The sequence below is a fragment of the Camelus dromedarius genome, chromosome 10 (assembly GCF_036321535.1).
Source record: "Camelus dromedarius isolate mCamDro1 chromosome 10, mCamDro1.pat, whole genome shotgun sequence".
NCBI lineage: Eukaryota > Metazoa > Chordata > Mammalia > Artiodactyla > Camelidae > Camelus > Camelus dromedarius.
This window is the reverse complement of record NC_087445.1, coordinates 75,069,337-75,089,251: the sequence shown is the minus strand read 5'-3', so window position 1 is coordinate 75,089,251 and position 19,915 is coordinate 75,069,337. Positions and strand designations below refer to the sequence as shown.

Genomic DNA, 19,915 nt, shown 5'->3' with positions numbered 1-19,915 from the left:
TCTGAATCTTGATGTGATGTTGACATTGAAAAGCATATCCCAAGGCACAACTGATAACATTAAGACGATTTCCTTCGTCACTTAAGTCACTTTTTCAGATTGTAGGTTGTGACCCTTTATTGGATTTATAAAATCAGCTTAGTAAGTTGTCTATCTCCTCCACTAGAATGTAAGTTCTGTGACACTTTATCTTGTTCACTTTAGCAGTCTCAGCGCTGCAAATTTTAGATGATCGATTTATATTGGAAGGATGGATGAAGAAATTGGTCTCTAAAAGGCTCATTTACCATAAGATTCATTACTGGTTGTGAGAACGTGTCCCAGAAGTAATTGTTGAAATCTGCATTACAATTCTTTGCTTCTTTTATCATTGGTTCTTTCAGGTGACCTCTGTTAGCACCAAAATAGCTACAGTTGTGGTGACTCACAAGATCACATCTCCTTCATAAGCAGTTTGTGGGTTTTCTAAATAAAGAGAAAATGCCTCAACTTTTCTATTGACATCTTCATGGCTTTTCAGGGCTGGGGTCAGAATCACCATCTTTCTCTGAGCCTTTGGTTGTTGGTAGTGACACCTTGTACATTTTAGATGTACCTTTCCCCTGTGCTAGTTTTAGAGCTCAGTAATCATCTTCATAATAAGTGGGAAAAGTACAAATGAGCTCTTGGAGAGTATGCTTTCTTTCCTCTCTCAGAAGGCACAGGAGTATGGCTATGACCAGTCGATGATGGCCCGCTTCTACAAGCTGCTGGAGGAGAGCGTGGAGCACAACATGGTGGGCAGGCTGCCCGTGCTGCAGCTGACCGTTCAGTACAGGATGCATCCAGACATATGTCTCTTCCCGTCTAATTATGTTTATAACAGAAACTTGAAGACAAACAGGTGGGTTCTAGTCCTTGCATTCTAGCTTGTTTTATTTGTAAGTTTAGCTGCTTTAGGAAGAACAGCTCTTATACTATATTCTTAAGTCTTGTTATGAAAAACATAAAGGTTTAATAATTTTAATTATAATAGTATGTTGACTGCAGCAAATGCAGATAAACAAAAAAGAAGGGGAGAAAAACCAACCCCTATTTATTTATATTACCCAGAAATAATCACTGGTAACGTTTTGAAAGTGCCGAATCCTGATCCCTAGACCAGCAGAGAACTAACTGTTGACATTTTAGTACCTCTCCTTCTAGTCCTTGTATGACGCGTGTCTTTTCTCACTTTTTCTCTTTTTGGGAAAAAAAATTTCATCATTCTCCACGTAGTGTTTTATAGCTTGCATTGTCCATTTATTGTAGTATGAGTAATTTTCTGTTTTTCTGAATAATTGTTATATTTTAATTACATAGATCATTCCCCCTAGGGCTAGAATAGAAATAAAATTCATTATATTCTTTTCACTAAAATACATTATTTAAATGTATTTAAATTTTATTTATAAATAAAGTCCTTCTTGTCCTCTTACTTTCCCTAACTCTCTCAACAACAACAAAAAAATGATAATTAAAAAAATTTTCTTCCTGTAACTTGTATTCTAAATGGTGGTTACTTTTTTGTAGACTGACAGAGACCAATCGGTGTTCGTCAGACTGGCCATTTCAGCCCTACCTCGTGTTTGATGTTGGGGATGGTTCAGAAAGACGGGATAATGAGTATGTTCTTTTTTTTCTTCAGTTCCCACCGATGGCCCCAGAATTTTTATATTATTTTTATTCATACTTACATTCAAAAATGTTCCATACAAATCTCTCTGCCTAGTGCTGGAGCACAATCATTTTTCTTTTAGTGGGGTTGATATATAGCCTTACCTTTTTAATAGCAAATTGCTGATATCTTTCTATATTTCAGCGTTTTGATTTTCTCAACTGTATAATGGTGATCGTTATTACCTAACATGTTGTAAGCACTTGAGTAGATAAATGCTATGATCACAGCTGTGAGTAAAACAGACGTGCCCCAGTGCAAGGCAACTGTGGTCTGATGGGGGACAGATGTTAACCAGGTCATCCCCGTGGTAACTAAGTTTTCCAGTGAGGTGAAGTATTGTGAAGGACGAGTACAGGTACAGGTGAATTAAGGTGTGAGACGGGGTGGGCAGTACTTTAAGCATATGGGGTTGCGAATAAGGTGGATGACAGCCAAGGGGAGTGGTGGTTGCTACTTAGGAAACACTGCTTCTGAGGAGCCTGGGCTTCTGTGAGAGAACAAAGGACTAATAGTCTCGAGGCCGAATTTGTTAGTACAGATACGAATGCCACCTCTATCATGAAGTGTGAAGAAATAAAATTCCACCTCTGTGTCATGAGAGAGCTACAGAGCAGGTGGTGTCCTCGGTGAGAATCACATTAGTTCGTAGGATGGAGGGAGGGAGCATTCAGTGAGGAAGTGAGAAGTGCAGAGAAGCAGTTGGTTAAGGGTTTGGTGGGGTCTGTTAGAATGGATCAGAGGGCTGAGAGATCAGCCTCATGAGTATTATGGGGATGGACAGTCACAAAAGAAATGTTGCCCTGAGAGGGGACCAAGGAAAGATTTCAGGTGTGGAAAAGGGAGCGAGCTGACCGGGTTGTCAGTACAGTAAGTCTTGACATTAGGAGAGTGAGTATTTAAGGCTCTTAAAGTGAGACAGACAAGGTGGCCTCAGGAATAAAGGTCCAGGTGCAGGGCATCCCCTAGGCTGCACGCGTGGTAACGAGGGGACACGCAGTTTGAGAGATGAGTTGGGAGTGTAGGATGAGGCCAGCAGGGGCAGAGAGGACGTGAGGCTGCTGTAGGGCCCTGTGTTGTTCATCTCAGGGGTCGGGGGGGTCGGAGGAGGGTGCTGTGTCACATTGAGTCTGTGGATTACATCCTCTCTGTCATGTGGAACATAATCTGCACAGCCGGTGGTGGGGAATGAAGGAAGATAACATAACTGAAGCACTTCCCTCAGTGTCTGGAAGATAGTAAATCCTTACTATTAGCTATTTACTAGTCACATCTTCACTGTAAATTCTTTTGTTCTTACTGTGGCTATCCCTGTTTTAACAAAGAAATTGGTGCCTAACATCAACTTGACTCCAAACTCTTTTCTCTCATATAACTTCATGTTTCACTGGGCGGTTATGTTAATATTATTCATATGTGTAATATTAATGGTCATTATAACAGCCTCTTTGAGTCAGTGCTGACTGAATAAAGATGAAAGTTACCTATCTACCCTTTACTGTAATGGAAAAACAAAGTGGAGCTAAAGTTAGCAATTGGACTGCTATTAGTTTTGATTTATTGTATTTTTTTTCCATCTTATTTAGCTCATATGTAAATGTTCAAGAAATAAAACTGGTAATGGAACTAATTAAACTTATTAAAGACAAAAGAAGGGATGTTACTTTCCGAAACATTGGCATAATAACCCATTACAAGGCCCAGAAGACGATGATTCAGAAGGATTTGGACAAAGAGTTTGATAGAAAAGGGTGAGGCATCTATATTTTTACAGATATTTCCAGTTTTTCTGTTGATTTTCTGAAGAAGAAAGAGGGGATAGAAGGAAAGAAGAAAAGGAAACTTAACTCTGGGGAGTGGCCTTAGACCATGGTGGTATATAACAAGGAGACTGGGACACTGGCGTCCATAGACTTGTGCTGGGAAAGCAGTGTGGTTACACTTGTAAGCCTGTAGACGGAGTACCTCCCACCAGTTGGAATGTCATCACCGTTATACTTGATAATGGAATTGACTGAGAAGCTCTAGGCCTTTCCTGTTAGTTGGATGGCTTGTTAATCTGAATTCTAATTCTACCGAGACTCATATAGTCACATTTTCACTAAATTATTTAACTGTTTTAGTGCCTTCATGTATAGGGTGAAGGTCATATTTTTATCTCCCTTTTACCTCAGTAGTAAAATTAAAAATTAAATATTGGATATCCATTAACTCAAAAGTTTCTTCACCTAGAAACACACAAACTCAAAATTGACTCTAGGGGAAAATTTTTTTGAAAAGACCTATAAAATGTAAAGAGATGGAGTTAGTAATCACTTTCCAACAGAGAAAAACCCACCAGGCTTCACTGGTGAATTTTGTCAAACATTAAAATAAGAATTAACACCAGTCCTTCTCAAATGCTTCAAAGAATAGAAAGGAAGACTTTCTAACTCATATTATGAGGCCATTATTACCCTGATACCAAAGCCATGAAGACATCACCAAAAAAGAAAACTGCAGACCAGTATCCCTTATGAATACAGATGCAAAAAGTCTCAACAAAATCATGGCAGCTGAACTCACCAGCATACTGTAAGGATTATACACCACAATCCAGTGGAGTTTATCTCATGAATGCAAGGGGGGCTCAACATATGAAAACCAATCGATGAGATACACCATATTGATAGAGTAAAGGGGGAAACCCTATGTGATCATCTGAATAAATGTGGAAAAAACATTTGACTGAATGCAACAACCTTTCATGATAAAAATACTCAACAAACTAGAATAGAAAAGAACTGCCTCAGCCTAATTAAAAAAACATCTATGAAAACTCATGGCTAAAACATCATGCTTGATGGGGAGATGGAACGCTTTCCCCTACGACCAGGAAGGATGCCTGATCTCACTACTTCTATGCCACGTTGTATTAGAGATTCTAGGCAGAGCAATTAAGCAAGGAAAAGAAAGAAGAGGCATCCATACTGGAAAAGAAGTAAAACTGTCTCGTCACAGATGGCATAATCTTATGTACAGAAAACTTTAAAATTGCACAAACTACTAGTCCTTATAAACAAGTTCCGCAAAGTTGTAGGATCCAAGATCGATATACAAAAATCAGTTGTATCTCTATACACTAGCTATGAGAAATTCTGAAAAGGAAATTAAAGAACAATTCCATTTATAGTAGCGTCATAAAGACCAACATACTTAGGAATTCATATAACCAGAGAAGTGTAAGATTGTACACTGAGAAGTGTAGCACGTTGTTGAAAGAAGTTAAAGAACACCTAAATAAACGGAAAGACATTCCATGTGCATGGATTAGAAGACTTAATATTGTTAAGAAGTCAGTCCTCTCCAAGTTGAGCTACAGACTCCTTGTTATCTCTATCAAAATTCCAACTTCTTTTTTTACAGAGATGGAGAAGCGTACTCTAAAGTTCACATGAAAGTGCAAGAAACTGTAAATAGCTTGACAGAGCAGTGTTGGAGACTCACACTTTCCTATTTCAAAATGTACACAAGGCTAGTTATCAACACTGTAGTTCTGTCATAAGGATAGACATATAGACCAATCAAATATAATTTGAGATTCCGGAAATAAACCCATACATTTATGTTCAATTGATTTTCAACAAGAGTACCAAGACCATTCAGTGGGGAAAGAATAGTTTTTTCAATAAATGGTGCTGGAACAACTGGATATCCACTTGCAAAAGAATGAATTTTGACCCCATGTATACAATAATTAACTCAAAATGGGTTAGAGCCTTGAATCTAAGAGGTAAAATGATAAAACCTGTAAGGAAACAAAGGTGTAAATCTGTGTGACCTCAGATTCTTAGATGTGATCCCCGAGCACAAGTAACCAGAGAAAAAATAAATTGACCTTCATAAAAATTAGAAAGTTAATGTGTCAGAGGACACTATGAAAAGAGTGAAAAAAGAGCCAAGAGGATGGGAGAAAATACTTGCAAATTATACATCTGTTAAGGGTCATATTCAGACTATATAAAGAAGTCAGACAACTCAATAATAAAAAGATAATCTGATGTTTTAAATGAGCAAAGAATGTGAATAGCATTCCTCAAAAGAAGATAAATAAGGAACAGGCACAGGAGAGATGTTCCACATCATTTGTCTTTAGTGAAATCCAGATCAAAACCACAGTGAGATGCCACTTCACACCCACCAGGATGGCTAGCATGAAAAAAAGACAGGCAATAACAAGTTTTGGCAAGAATATGGAGAAATTGGAACACTTACACATTGCTGGTGAGAATGTAAAGTGGTAAATCACTGTAGAAAACAGGTTGGCAATTCTTCAAAAAGTTAAACATGGAATTTACTGTGTGACCCAGCAGTTCCATTTCTAAGTAAATACCTGATAGAATTGAGAAAATGTATACACAAAACCTTGTTCATGAATGTTCATAAGCAACATTATTCATGATAGTCAAGAAGTGGAAGCAACCCAAATGTGTCCAACAATTGTATGAAGGTAAATTGTGGTGCACCTTTACAATCAAAGATTCAGTCATGAAAGGAATCAAATAATCAGTTATGGAAGGAATGAAGTTCTGTTACATGCTACAGCGTGGACAAACCTTGAAAACATTATGCTAGATAAGAAGCCAAACCCAAAAGGTCAAGTATTTTATAATTCCATTTATATGAAATTTCCAGTGCAGAAAAATCCATAGAGACAGAAAGCAGATTAGTGGTTTCCAGGGCCCGGGGAGAGGGGGAAATTGAGACTGGTGACTGATAGACACAGGGTTTCTCTTTCGGATAAAGGGACATGTTCTGAAATTAGCGGTGATGGCTGCACAACATAGTGAAGGTACTTAAACTCACCAAACGGTGTACTTTACAATGGTGAACATTGTGTCGTGTAAATTACACTTCATATAATGAAGAAGATACAGATTTTTAAAAGATGCCCTTAAATCATTTCTAAAAAGTAGTACTGCATAAATGTGGATATTTAATAGTTTTTTTTTTCAGTGACTATGTTTTCCTTCGTAAATAGGCCAGCGGAAGTCGATACCGTGGATGCGTTCCAGGGTCGTCAGAAAGACTGTGTTATTGTTACCTGTGTCAGAGCAAATGCCATGCAGGGCTCAATTGGGTGGGTAACTGCCATTATTGGTTTTTTGCTTGTCTGTAACCCAGAGATAGATCTGTTTTTAATCACTGTTAGAGAAAACAATCATTTGCTTTATTTTCTTCTATAAAAAATTGCATAATATCATGAAGGGTTTTTTTAAGTTGTGAAGTTGATCCACTGTTAGGTCTGCTTCTCTTGGTACCTGTTTGTTAACCCAAGTCATAGAGTGAATGTTTTTTCACTTGTTAAGAGTGAAATAGATTATTGAATCCAGTATGCTTTGCAGGGGCAGGTTCCTCTCCATAGTACGTGTCATAATTGGTGTACTGTCGTATTTCTAGGATTTTTTTAAGGCTTAAAAATCACACTGTTAAAATTTCTAATATCTCATCCAAGGCAAAATAGGAAATTGACAGACAGTTGCATCACTTTGAAGGAAAGCACTGGGCATCTTGTTTGTTTCCTGTCTGAGTGGGAATTGCTTCTGTGCCAGGCACCCTGTGTTGGGAAAGGGAGTATGACTTTAAAGTAGAAAGAACCCAAGAAAAACTGTCTAAAATATCGCCTCTGTCTCATCTACACTGACATGCCAAGTCATCCTGTAGAAAGAAGTAACTTTCTTTTCCTGTTCCCTAGATTCCTGGCAAGTTTGCAGAGATTGAATGTCACCATCACACGAGCCAAGTACAGCCTTTTCATCCTCGGACATTTGAGGACCCTGATGGTACGTACATCCTGGAGGCCCAGGGAACTCGAAAGTGTGCCCGTCACTACTGATACTGGGTTGAGGTTTTGTTTTTATTTTTCATCCAAATGGAAATGATTTCAGGGTTACAAACAGAATGAGCCTCTTCCCGCTGGTGGTTCCATCCTCCAGCAGCTGCTTCCTGCAGCTGAGCGGCTCACCCTTTCTCAGCCCGCGGCCCCCGGGTCCACAGCAGGCTGTCCAGATGACCTTCAAAAAATCGTATCTACAGTATAGGGTTGTCAAGGTATGTAAGTTCCTACGCGGTAAGTGCTAGAAGACTGGTTAGCGCTTAGTGGGCACTCGGCAAACGCGGCTGTTCGCCCAGCTTGATGCCAGAGAGAGGGCTTTGCGGGGGAAGGCGTGGATCTTCACTTCTGTCTGGCACCTAGAGCAGCGCCGCTTGCTCTGTTTCCCTTGAGAGGTGATGGCATCGGAGCCCCCCCACGGGTGCAGGCGCTCCTGTGGCCGGGGCTGCGTCTTCAGTGGGCAGGCGGCACAGCTTGGTGGCGGCACAGCTGGAGAGAGCCTGCGTGTGCTGCTGGTCTCACTGGAGGGGATAACTCAGTTTTTCTGGTTCTCTATTTAACAGTGATTGGTTTATCTTAGGAGACTTTTCCCCCTATTCTGGTTAGTTCCACCAGAGGGCATTCAAATACAGTCTTTCTCATTCACCTGTTCTGTAGGTCTGTGGTCTTCAACTTTTGTTGTTCGTGTACCCTCTTGAAAGATTTTCTGAAAGCCATATATCCCGTTTTTAAGTTGACATTGAAAAATTTTTATTATAAACTTAAGTATTGATAAAGATGTTGTTCCTAATATATTATAAATATTGACATTTTAAAATAAAGTTATGAAAAATAAATTTATCACATCACTCTTAAATGTATCCAGTGGAGCAGAGAGCAGTGTTCTTTCTGCTCTTTAAAATTGAATTGCTATTTACACTGTTCAGGATAATATTCAGTGGATAATTAATATGTTTTTATAATTAAAAGCTTTTTTGTTAATATCATTATTACATTTCTCTACCACAAATATTTACATATAAATTGCAAGTTTAAAACATTGTTTTTCATAACTATTTGGAGAAATTGCATAAAGGATGCATGGAACCTTTGTACTTTTCTTGTAACTTCCTGTGAATCCTGAGTGTTAAAAAAAAAAATCTTCTCAGTTGAATAATCTATGAACAGTCATTATTTTTGCACAGATGAATTTTGATAATGTTCAAACCTGAAAAGTAAAATGTTATTAGTGCTGTATCTCTTAATGATGCCCTGATGACAGGAGCCTTCATGGGCACCCCTGGTTTTACCGCCCCCTTTATTTGACACCCAGGAGATTTCACATGCCCCAGTGGTGCACCCCGTGGTCAGATTTGGGATGGCTAAGAGTTGTTGGGATTGTGAAGGGTGGAGCAGAAGGGCAGGAAGGTCCCAGGGGGACGTAGGAAATGGGTTGGGAAGCTGATTCTCAGAAAACGTTCTCACATCCCTGAGAAAGCCTTTGTGAGCCCCAGAGTCTCACCTGCACAGATCTGAGGACCGCTGACCTCTGGCTGCAGCACAGACTCGTCTTCACTCTAGGAAGCCAGTGCTACCGAAAGAGACAGAGTAGAATGGACAACTCCCAACTTACCACTTGGGCTTTCCAGTCCAACTTAACGTTTGTTGTCCCTGAGCCTTCCCCCTGTTTTTGGTTCTCCAGCCCAGTTTCCATTATGGAAACAGAGTCAATGATTAAGGCACCTGGTTTCCGCTGAGAAACCAGGACTAACGGCCCTTTCTCAGGTTGTCCCTGCGATCTTAGGGTCGGACTAACAGCAGGTTTAGTGCAGTAGTCGCTTCCAAACTAGCAGCAAGGCCATCAGCTTTACACCTGTGGTCCAGCCACCGGATAGGACCTGGGAGTCCTGCAGGAGAAGGAGCCCTGAGCCCAGAGCCTGGTGGCGCCTCCGTGTGCCTGTCAAGTGCGTGCGGTCACGGTGCCGCACGCTGTGTTTCCACAGCTCCCTTTAAACCTTACAAAGACCCTGTGAGGTCAGCATTGCTGCCCTAGTTTAAACACATCCAAGAAGCCATTAGCTGTAGTATGCACCGTTATTTTATGTACTGCTGTTTACCTATGATAGTTTATTTTCACTTAGAATTTTTGTCTTACATTTATTGAAAGAACTCTTTTAGACTTGTTTAGACAGGTGTTTATCATGCCAGTCTTGTTCATACCTAGGGATACAAACAAAACAAGCAGGTTAAGCTATTCCTAACGATATTTCCCCTTCAGAATCTGACACTCCTTACTCGTTTTCCCATCCCTGGTCACACGTGTCCTTGTTCACACACATCCCGGTCCCCTGGGCAGTCAGAAGCGTTTCCTAAGAGTGCCCCACTGTGGTCTCAGGGGCTCTTTTCCAACCTCTGATCTCCATTCCCCAAGTTTTAATGCTAGCACTTCCTTGTCTTATCAGAAGATGTCTGTGGAAAGGTTTTTAGGCAAGAGCCAAGACTCATTCTTTTTTAAAATGGTTTATTGACTAAAAGTCAAAGGATTGTAGTTACCTACCCGTGAATTCCTCCAGGAATGGAAACTGCTGCATGGCCTAGAGGCACTGCAAATCCAGGAATGACAAAATATGAAAACAGCGTGCATTTTGGATTCAATTAAGTAAAATACTATTCCTATTTTACAGATGAAGAAACAGGCTCAGAGAGGTCAGGTGACTTGACCAAAGTCACACAGCAAGTAAATGCTATGTATGCGGCCTCACTGCTGTACCCTCACCCACCTTTACGAATAGTGCAGGAGCCCACCTGAGGGTAGCTGTCCATTCTTCTCTTTCCTTCAATTGTCATCTTTTTTTGTCCCCCATGCATACTTTTTTCTTTCTAAAAAGGCCAAGTTCTGATTACCGTGTAGCATGAGTAACAGTGGTCAAAACGGAGAAAGCTTGTTCTTAGAGGGGGTGCTCAGGGTTCTTTTCTAGCAAAGTGGCTTTATCAGTCTTATTTGATCTTGCTTTTCTGTTCAGCCGTGTCTCACCAGTAATGGATTCTTGAGAATTTGTTCATGAAAGTGTACTCACGTTTATTCAGAAATGAAAGCTGGAACCTCTGCTTCCCACGCATAGGAGTGTTTCTTTGGGATGTAATTGTTTCCCCCTTCTCTTTGTTTCAAGGAAAATCAGCATTGGAACCACCTGATTCAGGATGCGCAGAAGCGGGGTGCCATTATTAAGACTTGCGACAAAAACTATAGACATGATGCAATGAAGATCCTGAAACTCAAGCCCGTGCTGCAGAGAAGCCTGACTCACCCTCCTGCCATCTCCCCAGAGGCATCCAGACCCCAGGGTGGCTTGCCCAGCAGCAAGCTAGACAGTGAGTTTGCCAAGACATCTTTTACTTCTTCTGTATACCTCTCACCCTCTGACTCCAAAGAAGCCACTGTTACTGTTACTGCAAAGGACCCTGAAAGGCCATCTATTCAGGACCGGCTTCGGGACCCACGACTGCTGAGGCGGTTTGGCTTGATCCCTGAAGCCAAAGAGCAGTGTCTCGGAGAGCCGCAGCCCCCCAGCCCCCAGCCTCCTGGAGCAGCGCCTCCCTCGGGAGAGCCGGGCTCCCCTGGCAGCCACCAGGGTCCGGCTGGTACAGGGCAGCAGTCCGCCGCCAAAGGGGCCACTCCGAGCAACCACAGACCTCACGTGCAGTGCGACCCTCCAGCTGCTAGTGCTGACGCTCCCACGAGTAAAAGAAAATTTGACCAGGAAGGGGGGCTCAGCCACAGAAGAGAGACCAGGGCTTTCAGTGAAGGGGCTCAGGAGAGGTGTGGCTCTGGGAGCCATCACCCAAAGAGGAACTCGGGCTTGGACGAGAGGGGACTGGAGGAGGACAGTAGCTTGAAGAGAAGGAGGCTGCTGTAGTAAAGCCGGATGACGGGGACTGCAGCCACGAGCGTTGCTGTTAATGGGCTGTCCAGTTCCGACGCTTTTTTTCTTTAAAGGAGTTTGTGTGCTGTTGGAAAACATGGAGAACGTGCCCTAACACGTGTGCCTCTTGGTCATCTCCAGTGCTTCATGTCAGCTGCAAAAGTTTTCAGAGGGTGTTTGTGTATCGGTGGTAATGTCCTTGAAGTTGGAGACTTGAAGCGTTGATCTCTTGTTCTTCCATAGAAAAGGAGGTCAGACTGGAGTGAATGTTGTAAAAGTTGAAATGTATATTTGTATAGCAAATAACAAAAATCCTTTTAAAATTTAATCTGGTAGACCGCTTTTCTTTCCCCTGCTTAAAATGTTAATCATTTTCAACAGAACAAACCTTATATTTAAAAAAGAAAAAAGATAGGAGGGCAGGTTCTTTCAACCATTGTTGTGGCAAAACATCTCTTTAACAGCCCGAGTAGTTTGGAGCGAGCTGAGTTAGTGCCAGTGGGTCACGTGTCTCTAGTTCTACTTTAAAAAAATCTGGAGTCTCCTAGGGGAGCCTTGGAGGGGCAAAGTTACGTTAGGTGAAGTCCCACGGGTGTCCATTTTCAGACGAGGCACCTTGGCACAGGAATTACATTTCTGTGATGAGGTCAGCTGCTCGTTTTAGTAAGCATATAGTTCTCCAGCTAACATTAGTGTTCTTTTGGAATAGAAATGAAAGAGTAATTCTTGAAATATCATTCAAATACCCCCAACATATTGTGAGTTTCCTGTAACTAGTGGATTACAAAGCCAGTGGGTGCCAAGTGCTGGATTGGTGCTGGGTGGCTCTGTAAGAACCAGCTCAGGTGGCTGGTGAGAGCTTGCTGATTGCCGAGAGAACCCACCGAAGTAGTTTTGGGTGGAGCCTTGAAAGCTGGATGTTAAACATCTTCCCAAGGATTCTGGTCACCAGGCAGCTTGGGAACCAGGAAGACAGGCCAGATGTAATATTTTATGCAGGAGAGAAACATCCTTTTAGAAGAGAAGGATGAAAGAGGAGGGCAGATGCCTGGAGTTCAGAACCAGGAGGAGAGTTGACAGATTTTCTTTGATTTTTGGAAACCATCTTAATTGGTGAAAATACACTGTTGTTGTAGACTCTGGTTAAAGGGGTTTGTACTTCTGCAACAGGACAGTGGCCGTGGTGAGTAGGGATTTAGAAGACTTGGACAAGGGCAGGGCTGCCTCATTGCTAAGTCCAGTTTTCCAAGCACGCACACGATGAACTGGAAGCCTCCCAGGCACGAGGATGTGCGTTAGTAAGGGACAGCTGTCAGAACTAGTGCTTTGCAGTGAGTGCTTCCCAACCCTGAGCTCATCTGGGGAGGAAAACAAATCCCTAAAAATGTGCACTATTTGAAACATTTCTGTCACCTGCTTTATAAGCAAAAAGGGCTTGTGTTAATCAGAAATTCAGGCTCAGGCGGTCTCCTCCCTTGTGACACCGGCCCCTCCCCCTGGGAGTGGAACACCGCGTTCTGTCCCCACAGGCAGCCCCTGCTCCGTGTTCATGGGCCTGGAGCTCATCCTTGGCCGTTCCGGGGCGGGGGGAGCCCCACTCTGAGTCAAGGGCTTCCATAAGTTTCCTGCCTGGGCTTTGGCGAGAAATCTCATTGTTACTCTAAGTTTACTTCCCTGCTGTCTTGGTAAAATGCTTGATTTAGCAGATACTTGTAGTGGTGACAATTTATAGACAGAGTAAAAACTGTAAGTTGTTGACAAGCAGCTGGGGTCAGGGCTGCTCCCCTTGCTCGTACGACACACGGATTAAGACATGCGTCCCCTCCTCACCCGTCCCCGCGCGTACTTGGCCGCCACATCTGAACGACATCGCGTCCAGTTAAGTTTGATTCCTGTTCTCACCCGCTGGTTCTCCACTCACCTCCTGGGATGACGCGGAAATCAGTAGACGGTGTAATCCCTTCTAGTGCGCACGCCCGGGTCCTGACACTGCAGTTGAAACTGTCTGTGGTTCCAGTCAGGATACGTACGTGCATTAAGTGTTCCACGTGCCCAGCTTGGCCCGCCTGCACGTGGCTGTCCCAGCCGTGCTGTTGGCTGGCGGTTCATCTCACTGCAGGTGAAAAACACGGCCGATGGTTTCATCCTCGCCATGTCGTTATAAGAAAAGTGCCCTGTGTTCTTTCAAAATGAGTTCTTTCAACATGAATTTATGCTACTTAATAACTTGTTTTGCTTCTCTGTATATAATTTGCCTTGGGTTTACTGTGCACGACTTACTTAGTTCTGTTTTCATGTATTACCAGGAGCAAATCTGATAAGTACGTGTGAATAGCCTCCTGTAAATGAGTTTTATAACAAAGTTGTACTAAACTATTTTCTGAAGTTAGTTGTGCAGATGGGTAATTTTTTGCTGTAGCTTTGACTCTCTCTGTGCTCTGAGTTCCTAGCCAGGACTTGGCAAACAAATCCGGTTGTCTTTGTTAAAACCTTAATTTTAAGAGAAAATAGCGGAATTAAAAGTGGAAACAAGAAATCTGACATGGGTTAGGAGTTATATATTATTAAATGGAGGTTCAAGATACTTCCCAGATAATCCGTTTAGTCTGCCATTTGATTTGTTTCATGCTGAAAGTATTTGGGTGGGGATTTGTTTTATTCGGATTTCTTATCCAACCCGCATCCCCAACTCCCTTTGCTTCTCAAGCTCTCTTTGGAATCTTGCCCATAAGGTTCTGAGGTACTTTGTGGCCAGCTGTGATGTCTGTTACACGTTGAAGTTTGGTCCAGCAGAGATGCATGCTCACCTTTAAGGCTGAGATTGGAGTGGGGGTGAGAGAGGAGGGAGGAATGAACAGTGACCCCCGAAGGGCGCCCCCGGGGACACTGATGGAGGCGCAGTACCGCATAGATGGCCAAGTCAGGGGTAATTGCTGAGGGTTACAGAAGTAGAACGCGTTTCATAAAAGCAGTAACTTCTGGGAGCAGAGTCAGACCTGGCCACGCTGCCTCTTGGAAGGTGCTTGCCCTCAGCCCCCGTGTCCCACGCCAGCAGGACGTGTGCACACACAGCCTCACGGGAGCGCCTTGCTCTTTCCGGTGAATGCAGACTGCCCGTGAGGGCAAAATGACGTATGTGGGAGTTACGGGGCATCAGTTTGCCAAACGACCTGATGAGGGATGAGTGCTCCGGGACCTCCATTTCATTTGTGGACATTGCTGCAGCAGCTGTAGCAATGCTTTTTAAAGTCGGTCCTGACCAACACACACGCAATCGCCACCACCTCCTGGGTTTCGCCATTCATTGTTTGAGGAATAAATAATTCAGGGAGGAAACTAAAATTTAGCATCAGCTTAAATAGAATTTATAGTGTTGTGCAGCACCATTAAGGCAGTTTCTGTATGCAAGGGGTCCCTCCATAACTCTTAAGAGGACCTGAGTTATTGTCACCCTGTCCTGTACAGAAGGTATGTGCCAAGTCAAATGGCGTAAATGGTACCCAGAGATGGACAGTGCTCGGAGCCACGGGAGCAGGCTTGGTGCCGGCTTTCCTCGCAGCTCAGGCTCAGCTGACACTGTCACCTTTGTTCTGAAGCAGCCTTGCTACAAATAGAATTCATAGTTTTCAACCTGAAAGGTGCACTTTGGAGTCACCTGGGGAACTTTGGAAAAATTGCCACTCCTGGGCGCTACCCTAGAATTTCTGATTTAATGGATCTGGGCAAGTACTTGGCTGCCTTTTTAAAATTTAAACTTAAGCTTAAATGCTCTCTTAAGTGATTCTGTTGGGCAGCCAGCCTTGAGGCCTGGCCCCTAAGGGTCAGGAGGAAAGAGGAGCAGCCCTGGGGCTCATCGGGGTTGCATCTGCTGTCCTCAGTACCTTGTCTGCTGCAGGCACCTTGGACAGGGTGAGGCCTGCCACCAGAAGCCATGTGGGCGTCTGTGTTTTTGTTCAGGAAGGGGTTCCCGAGGGCAGAGCAGCGGGGCTGGGCAGGAGAGCTGGAAACAGCGCTAGTGACTCCTGATGCCGGCAGTGGGGACAAGGAGGCAAAGGGCTGCCTGTGGAGTCTAAGAAGAACAAAAGTGAATCAGGACACGCGGGACCTCATGCCGGGCTGGCCACGGAGCCACAGACACAGGCCCGGGCAGGGAGTCGGCGTCCACGGGAACGAGGCGGGGGGTCAGCCTTGGCTCTGCCTTTGCCCTGCGCTGTGGACAATTCACAGCCTCTGGGGGCTTCACTTTGTTTACCCAGAAACCATAGTTGGAGTTTGAGTTCTCTGCTGGTTCTTTTCCCCAGTTAGTTCTAAAATTTCAGACCAATCCCTGAAGTTCTGGAGAGGAAGAGGCTAAAAATCGTGGTGGATTTCTGTCTTAGCCTGTGTGAGCTGCTGTAACACAATCTCAGAGGCTGGGTGGCTTAGAAACAGCAATTTATTTCTCACAGGTTCGGAGGCTGGAAGTCCACGATCGTGGCTCTGGCTGATTCGGCGTCTCCCCACTGTGCCCTCACATGGTGGAAGGGGCGAGGGGGCTTTCTTGGGCTCCAGCTCGTTCGCGTGCACCTTCCTTTTCCGCCCGCCTGCCTGGCACTTCAGGCTTCAGCATCAGACGTGCAGATGTCTGATTAACTGCTCCCACAGCTGCGTAAACCCAAGTCCTTGCGGCCAGTACCTTATTTTTTATATAGTGGTTCTGCTTCTTTAATTTAACCCTCCCAGACACGGAATATACTGTTCCCTCTGCGTGGTCACATACCTAGGGAGCCCCTCCTACAGTGAATAGGGCTGGCCTGTGTACCCAGTTGGATGTCAGAGGAATGATGATGTGTGACCAGATCACTTGTTCTGGGCGAGGCCCAGGCAAGGTCCCCACAGGGAGAAGCTGAGACCTCCTGCCAACAGCCGGCCACACCAACGTGGGCAGTGAGTGCACTGTCTTGGAAGTGGGTCCTCCAGCCCCAATCAAGCCTCCGATGGCGCAGCCCCAGCCGACGCCTTCACTGCAACCCTTAGAGAATCCCAGAATCAGAACCGTTGAGCTAAACTGCATTGGAAGTCCTGACCCGCGGAACCCAGGTGAACTAAACAGTAGGGGCCCCGGACCCCCGCCCCCAGTCAGTGGTTTTCAGCCAAGCGGAGTGAGATCCCGAGAGGGCGTACAGAGCATTGTCCTGTGCACAGTAAGCAGACAGCCCGGCTTGGGGAGGCAGAGAAGGCTGGGAGCTTGAGGGTGGCCTAGAAGTTGGCATTCCAGAAGCCTCGATGCAGAGCGTGATGAAGTCAGGGGCTGGCAGTGAGCCTGAGGGACTGGCAGGGGAGGGCCAGGTCCAGGGGTCCTGTTAGGCTGCGAGCGGTCAGGTCTAGTCCTAGAGACAATTGGGAGGCCCTCAAGGTTTTCAAGGGAGAGGAAGGGGAGGCTGAGACTAGAAGCAGGAGCCGTCCTGGGGGCTGAGGTCACAGCCACAAGTACAGCTGATGAGTCCGCGCTGCTGGGACTTGAGAAGCGGCCGTCGAGCCCCTGGGCTCCCCCGATTCTGAGCTCCTCAGCTCCACGCTCTCGGAGCCCACAGCTTCCATCACAGGGCTTGGCCCAGAATCACCCAGACACGCGGTTGGGCAAGGAGCCCGCAGACGGTGCCCATATTTGCCCCGTCTTGGTGGGGAATGTTGTGAAAGGTTCTATTACATTTACAGTTCCTTGGGTTCTGTGATCATGTTAGATTCTTATAGCAACAAATAAAACAAAAACTAACTTTCCCAGGTCTTCAATCCACACATCTGACATCAAAGAACTCTGCGCTGTAGCAGAATTCTGCTCAACCAGGCTTCCCTCTAGAAGCAGCAGCAAGAGAAGAGAGATTTTAAAGTAACAACAGGGGTTCCCTGCATACTGTCACCGTTCAGGCCACAGGGACATCTTATCCTGGTTCCTCTGGTCAGAGGGATGGGTTTTCTATGAGGATTTTGGGAATTCACAGCAGGTAGTCATGCAGCTCCGACTGGGTCAGACCTTGGGGTAGGGCTGGGAGCAAAAGCAGCAAACCCCTGAGGATAAGCAGGGGTCACCCCACAGTCCCCGCTCACGGGGACCTCCCTTCCAGCCCCCCAGGACTCTGCGAAACATTGCTGCATCTTCCTTATCAAATACCCCCTGGGTCACTGATCAGGCCCTAAAATAGTTGGTTCTGATCTTTTCCAGCCTGTGCCGTGAAAAGGAAGGCGTGTGGACGTCAGGCTTCCTTTTTAAAGTGCATTTGTAAATTAAATCTTTACCTTTTTTTGCAAACCCTTCAAAGGCCACCTCTTCTAGGATTTAAACCGCTCGAGTAAATCTAACTCATTAAACTCTTAAACACAGTGAGTCTCAAGTTCTTTTTAAAATCCCATTTAGTAAATTGCCCTTAAACTTTTCCATTGAATCCTAAGCGGAGTTCTTCAGTAGGTTTCAAACTGAAACAAAACTAACCTGACAGATGAATAGCCAAATTCTCTTGAATGTTAGAAACCCCTTAACTATCCGATACACTGTATGTAACAAATATAATTTGATACAAAAGCATTAGAACCAGGGTTTTAAGTTACTACATCATCTCAAGTTTAATTTTTAATCTCCCCAAAGTTAGGAAGAAGCCAGTGATGGAAGTTTTTCTCTTTCCAATTGAATGAAGGTTCACATCCCAAGCAAGTTGAAGCTGCAAAACAGCTAGATTTGTGACCTCGGGATGGGCTATGTCCAAAGTGATGCTCAGACCACAGATTGGCCCAGACCCAGCTCTTAGAACTTTTGTAAAATAGATTCTATCCATCAGTGTCTATACAAGACCGATGTAAAATGAAAGACTGATAATAACCCACTGTGTACCCACAGCCCCATTTTGAGAAATAGGACACGGCTGATGCCGGGGAAGACCACCCCCAGCTTCTTCCAGCTCCCCTCCCTCCCTCTTCCACCTGGTTGTAACTGCCGTCCTGAAGTCTACAGCTTCTGAAAGGTTTCCTTATTTATAATCCACTCCAGAATTATCTTCACTTAATTTTGAACTTTCTGTAGACACATCTTCGGTGGGTATTCTGTGACACTTCCCCCCTCATCCTTAAGTTCCCGAGACGCCACCAGCTGTCACCCACTCCTTTTGGGTGGAGTATCATGTTCCATTTTCAAGAATATGCCACAGTCTGTCCATTCTAGTCTGAGGGACTTCAGGGTTGTCACTTTTTTTCCCATCACATACCTCTGGTGCACAAGCCAAAGGGTTTTCCCAGGCAGTGCTCAGATGTTTGTCACACAGGGACACAGAGGACAGGAAGGCATTCCATGGACTTAACGACTGTGACGTCAGGACATGGTGCCCCTTCCCCAGTAACTGAGCATGAGCACTGCATGCCAGGTGGGCCTGCCAGGTGCCACAAGTGTGACTGGAGCCTGGCCCTCGGTCTGCACCGTAATCTCCACATCCCACCAGAAGCCCCCTTGATCCCAGGGGCAAGCCCTTGTGGGTTCCATTCTTGGCAACTGGACACCCCATGTCCTGCAATCTACTCTCAGGTGATCTCGGGGTACCGTGACCCATCCTGCAGTGCTGGAGATGGCGTAACTTCCCGGCACAGTCTTTTACAACCAACACCAGGGGGTGGTTAGTGACGGCTCCTCCCTAGGGCAGAAGGACAGACCCAGATACAAGCAGGTCCTGGCTGGTGGGAAATGCGCACTGTGTCATGGGGAGGGGGGAGTTACAGTTTTGTTCTATGTGGGTGTATATATGTGTGTGTGTGTGTATGTGTGCTATGCGCGTATATGTGTAAATATCTGTATATACGTGTCTGTATGTAGACAGGCAGGCACACATACTGGTTTTTTTTTTTATTTAGGAAAAATATAAAAAGACATTCACCAAAATGTGAATAGGGGTTATATAGTTTTTTTTTTAATAGACTTTATTTTTTAGAGCAGTTTTAGATTCTTAGCACTATTGAGCAGAAGGTACAGACGTTTCCCATATACCCCTTCCCCCATCCCCACCCGCCAGTGCCCGTTACAATCCATGAGCCCACCCCTGCGCGTCAGTGTCACCCCGAGTCCACAGCTGACATTAGGGCTCACTCGGGGTTGTGCGCGCCGTGGGGTTTGACAAACGTGTCATGACGTGTATCCGCCCTCAAAGCATCACAGAGCACTTTCACTGCCCTGAAGGCCCTCTGCGCTCCGCCTATTCTGAGGAGTAACTCAAGGTATCCGTTCTTCTGTTTTTCCCTTTGTTGCACAGTGTGCGTGAATTACTTGCACAATAAGAATCATTTTATTTTAAAGACGACACACTGCTTCTTCAGTTATTCTCTTTGTAAAAAGGCGTTGCCCAGAGCCTGCGGAAAAGCTGTGCCAGCAAATCTTCATCGTGTCTCATGGCGACCAGTCTCTGAGGTGGGCCCAGGGGACGGCCCAGA

The 19,915-nt window shown here is 44.8% G+C and overlaps 1 protein-coding gene across 7 annotated transcripts in view; it reads left to right on the top strand.

Moving 5' to 3' along the window:
• Positions 1 to 11,798, top strand: part of SETX (senataxin) — a 63,622-nt gene extending 51,824 nt beyond the window's left edge. For 5 of the 7 annotated variants that reach the window (XM_031450763.2, XM_031450766.2, XM_031450765.2 and 2 more), the window contains 6 exons: positions 696 to 883; positions 1,552 to 1,644; positions 3,283 to 3,447; positions 6,717 to 6,815; positions 7,431 to 7,518; positions 10,718 to 11,798. In XM_031450763.2, the coding sequence (XP_031306623.2) occupies positions 696 to 883; positions 1,552 to 1,644; positions 3,283 to 3,447; positions 6,717 to 6,815; positions 7,431 to 7,518; positions 10,718 to 11,464 (1,380 nt within the window). In that variant the 3' untranslated portion in view covers positions 11,465 to 11,798. Of the gene's footprint in view, positions 1 to 695; positions 884 to 1,551; positions 1,645 to 3,282; positions 3,448 to 6,716; positions 6,816 to 7,430; positions 7,519 to 10,717 lie in introns of those variants that run through there. The other 2 variants (XM_031450767.2, XM_064490640.1) reach the window with 2 other exon arrangements.
• Positions 11,799 to 19,915: the final 8,117 nt, after the last annotated feature.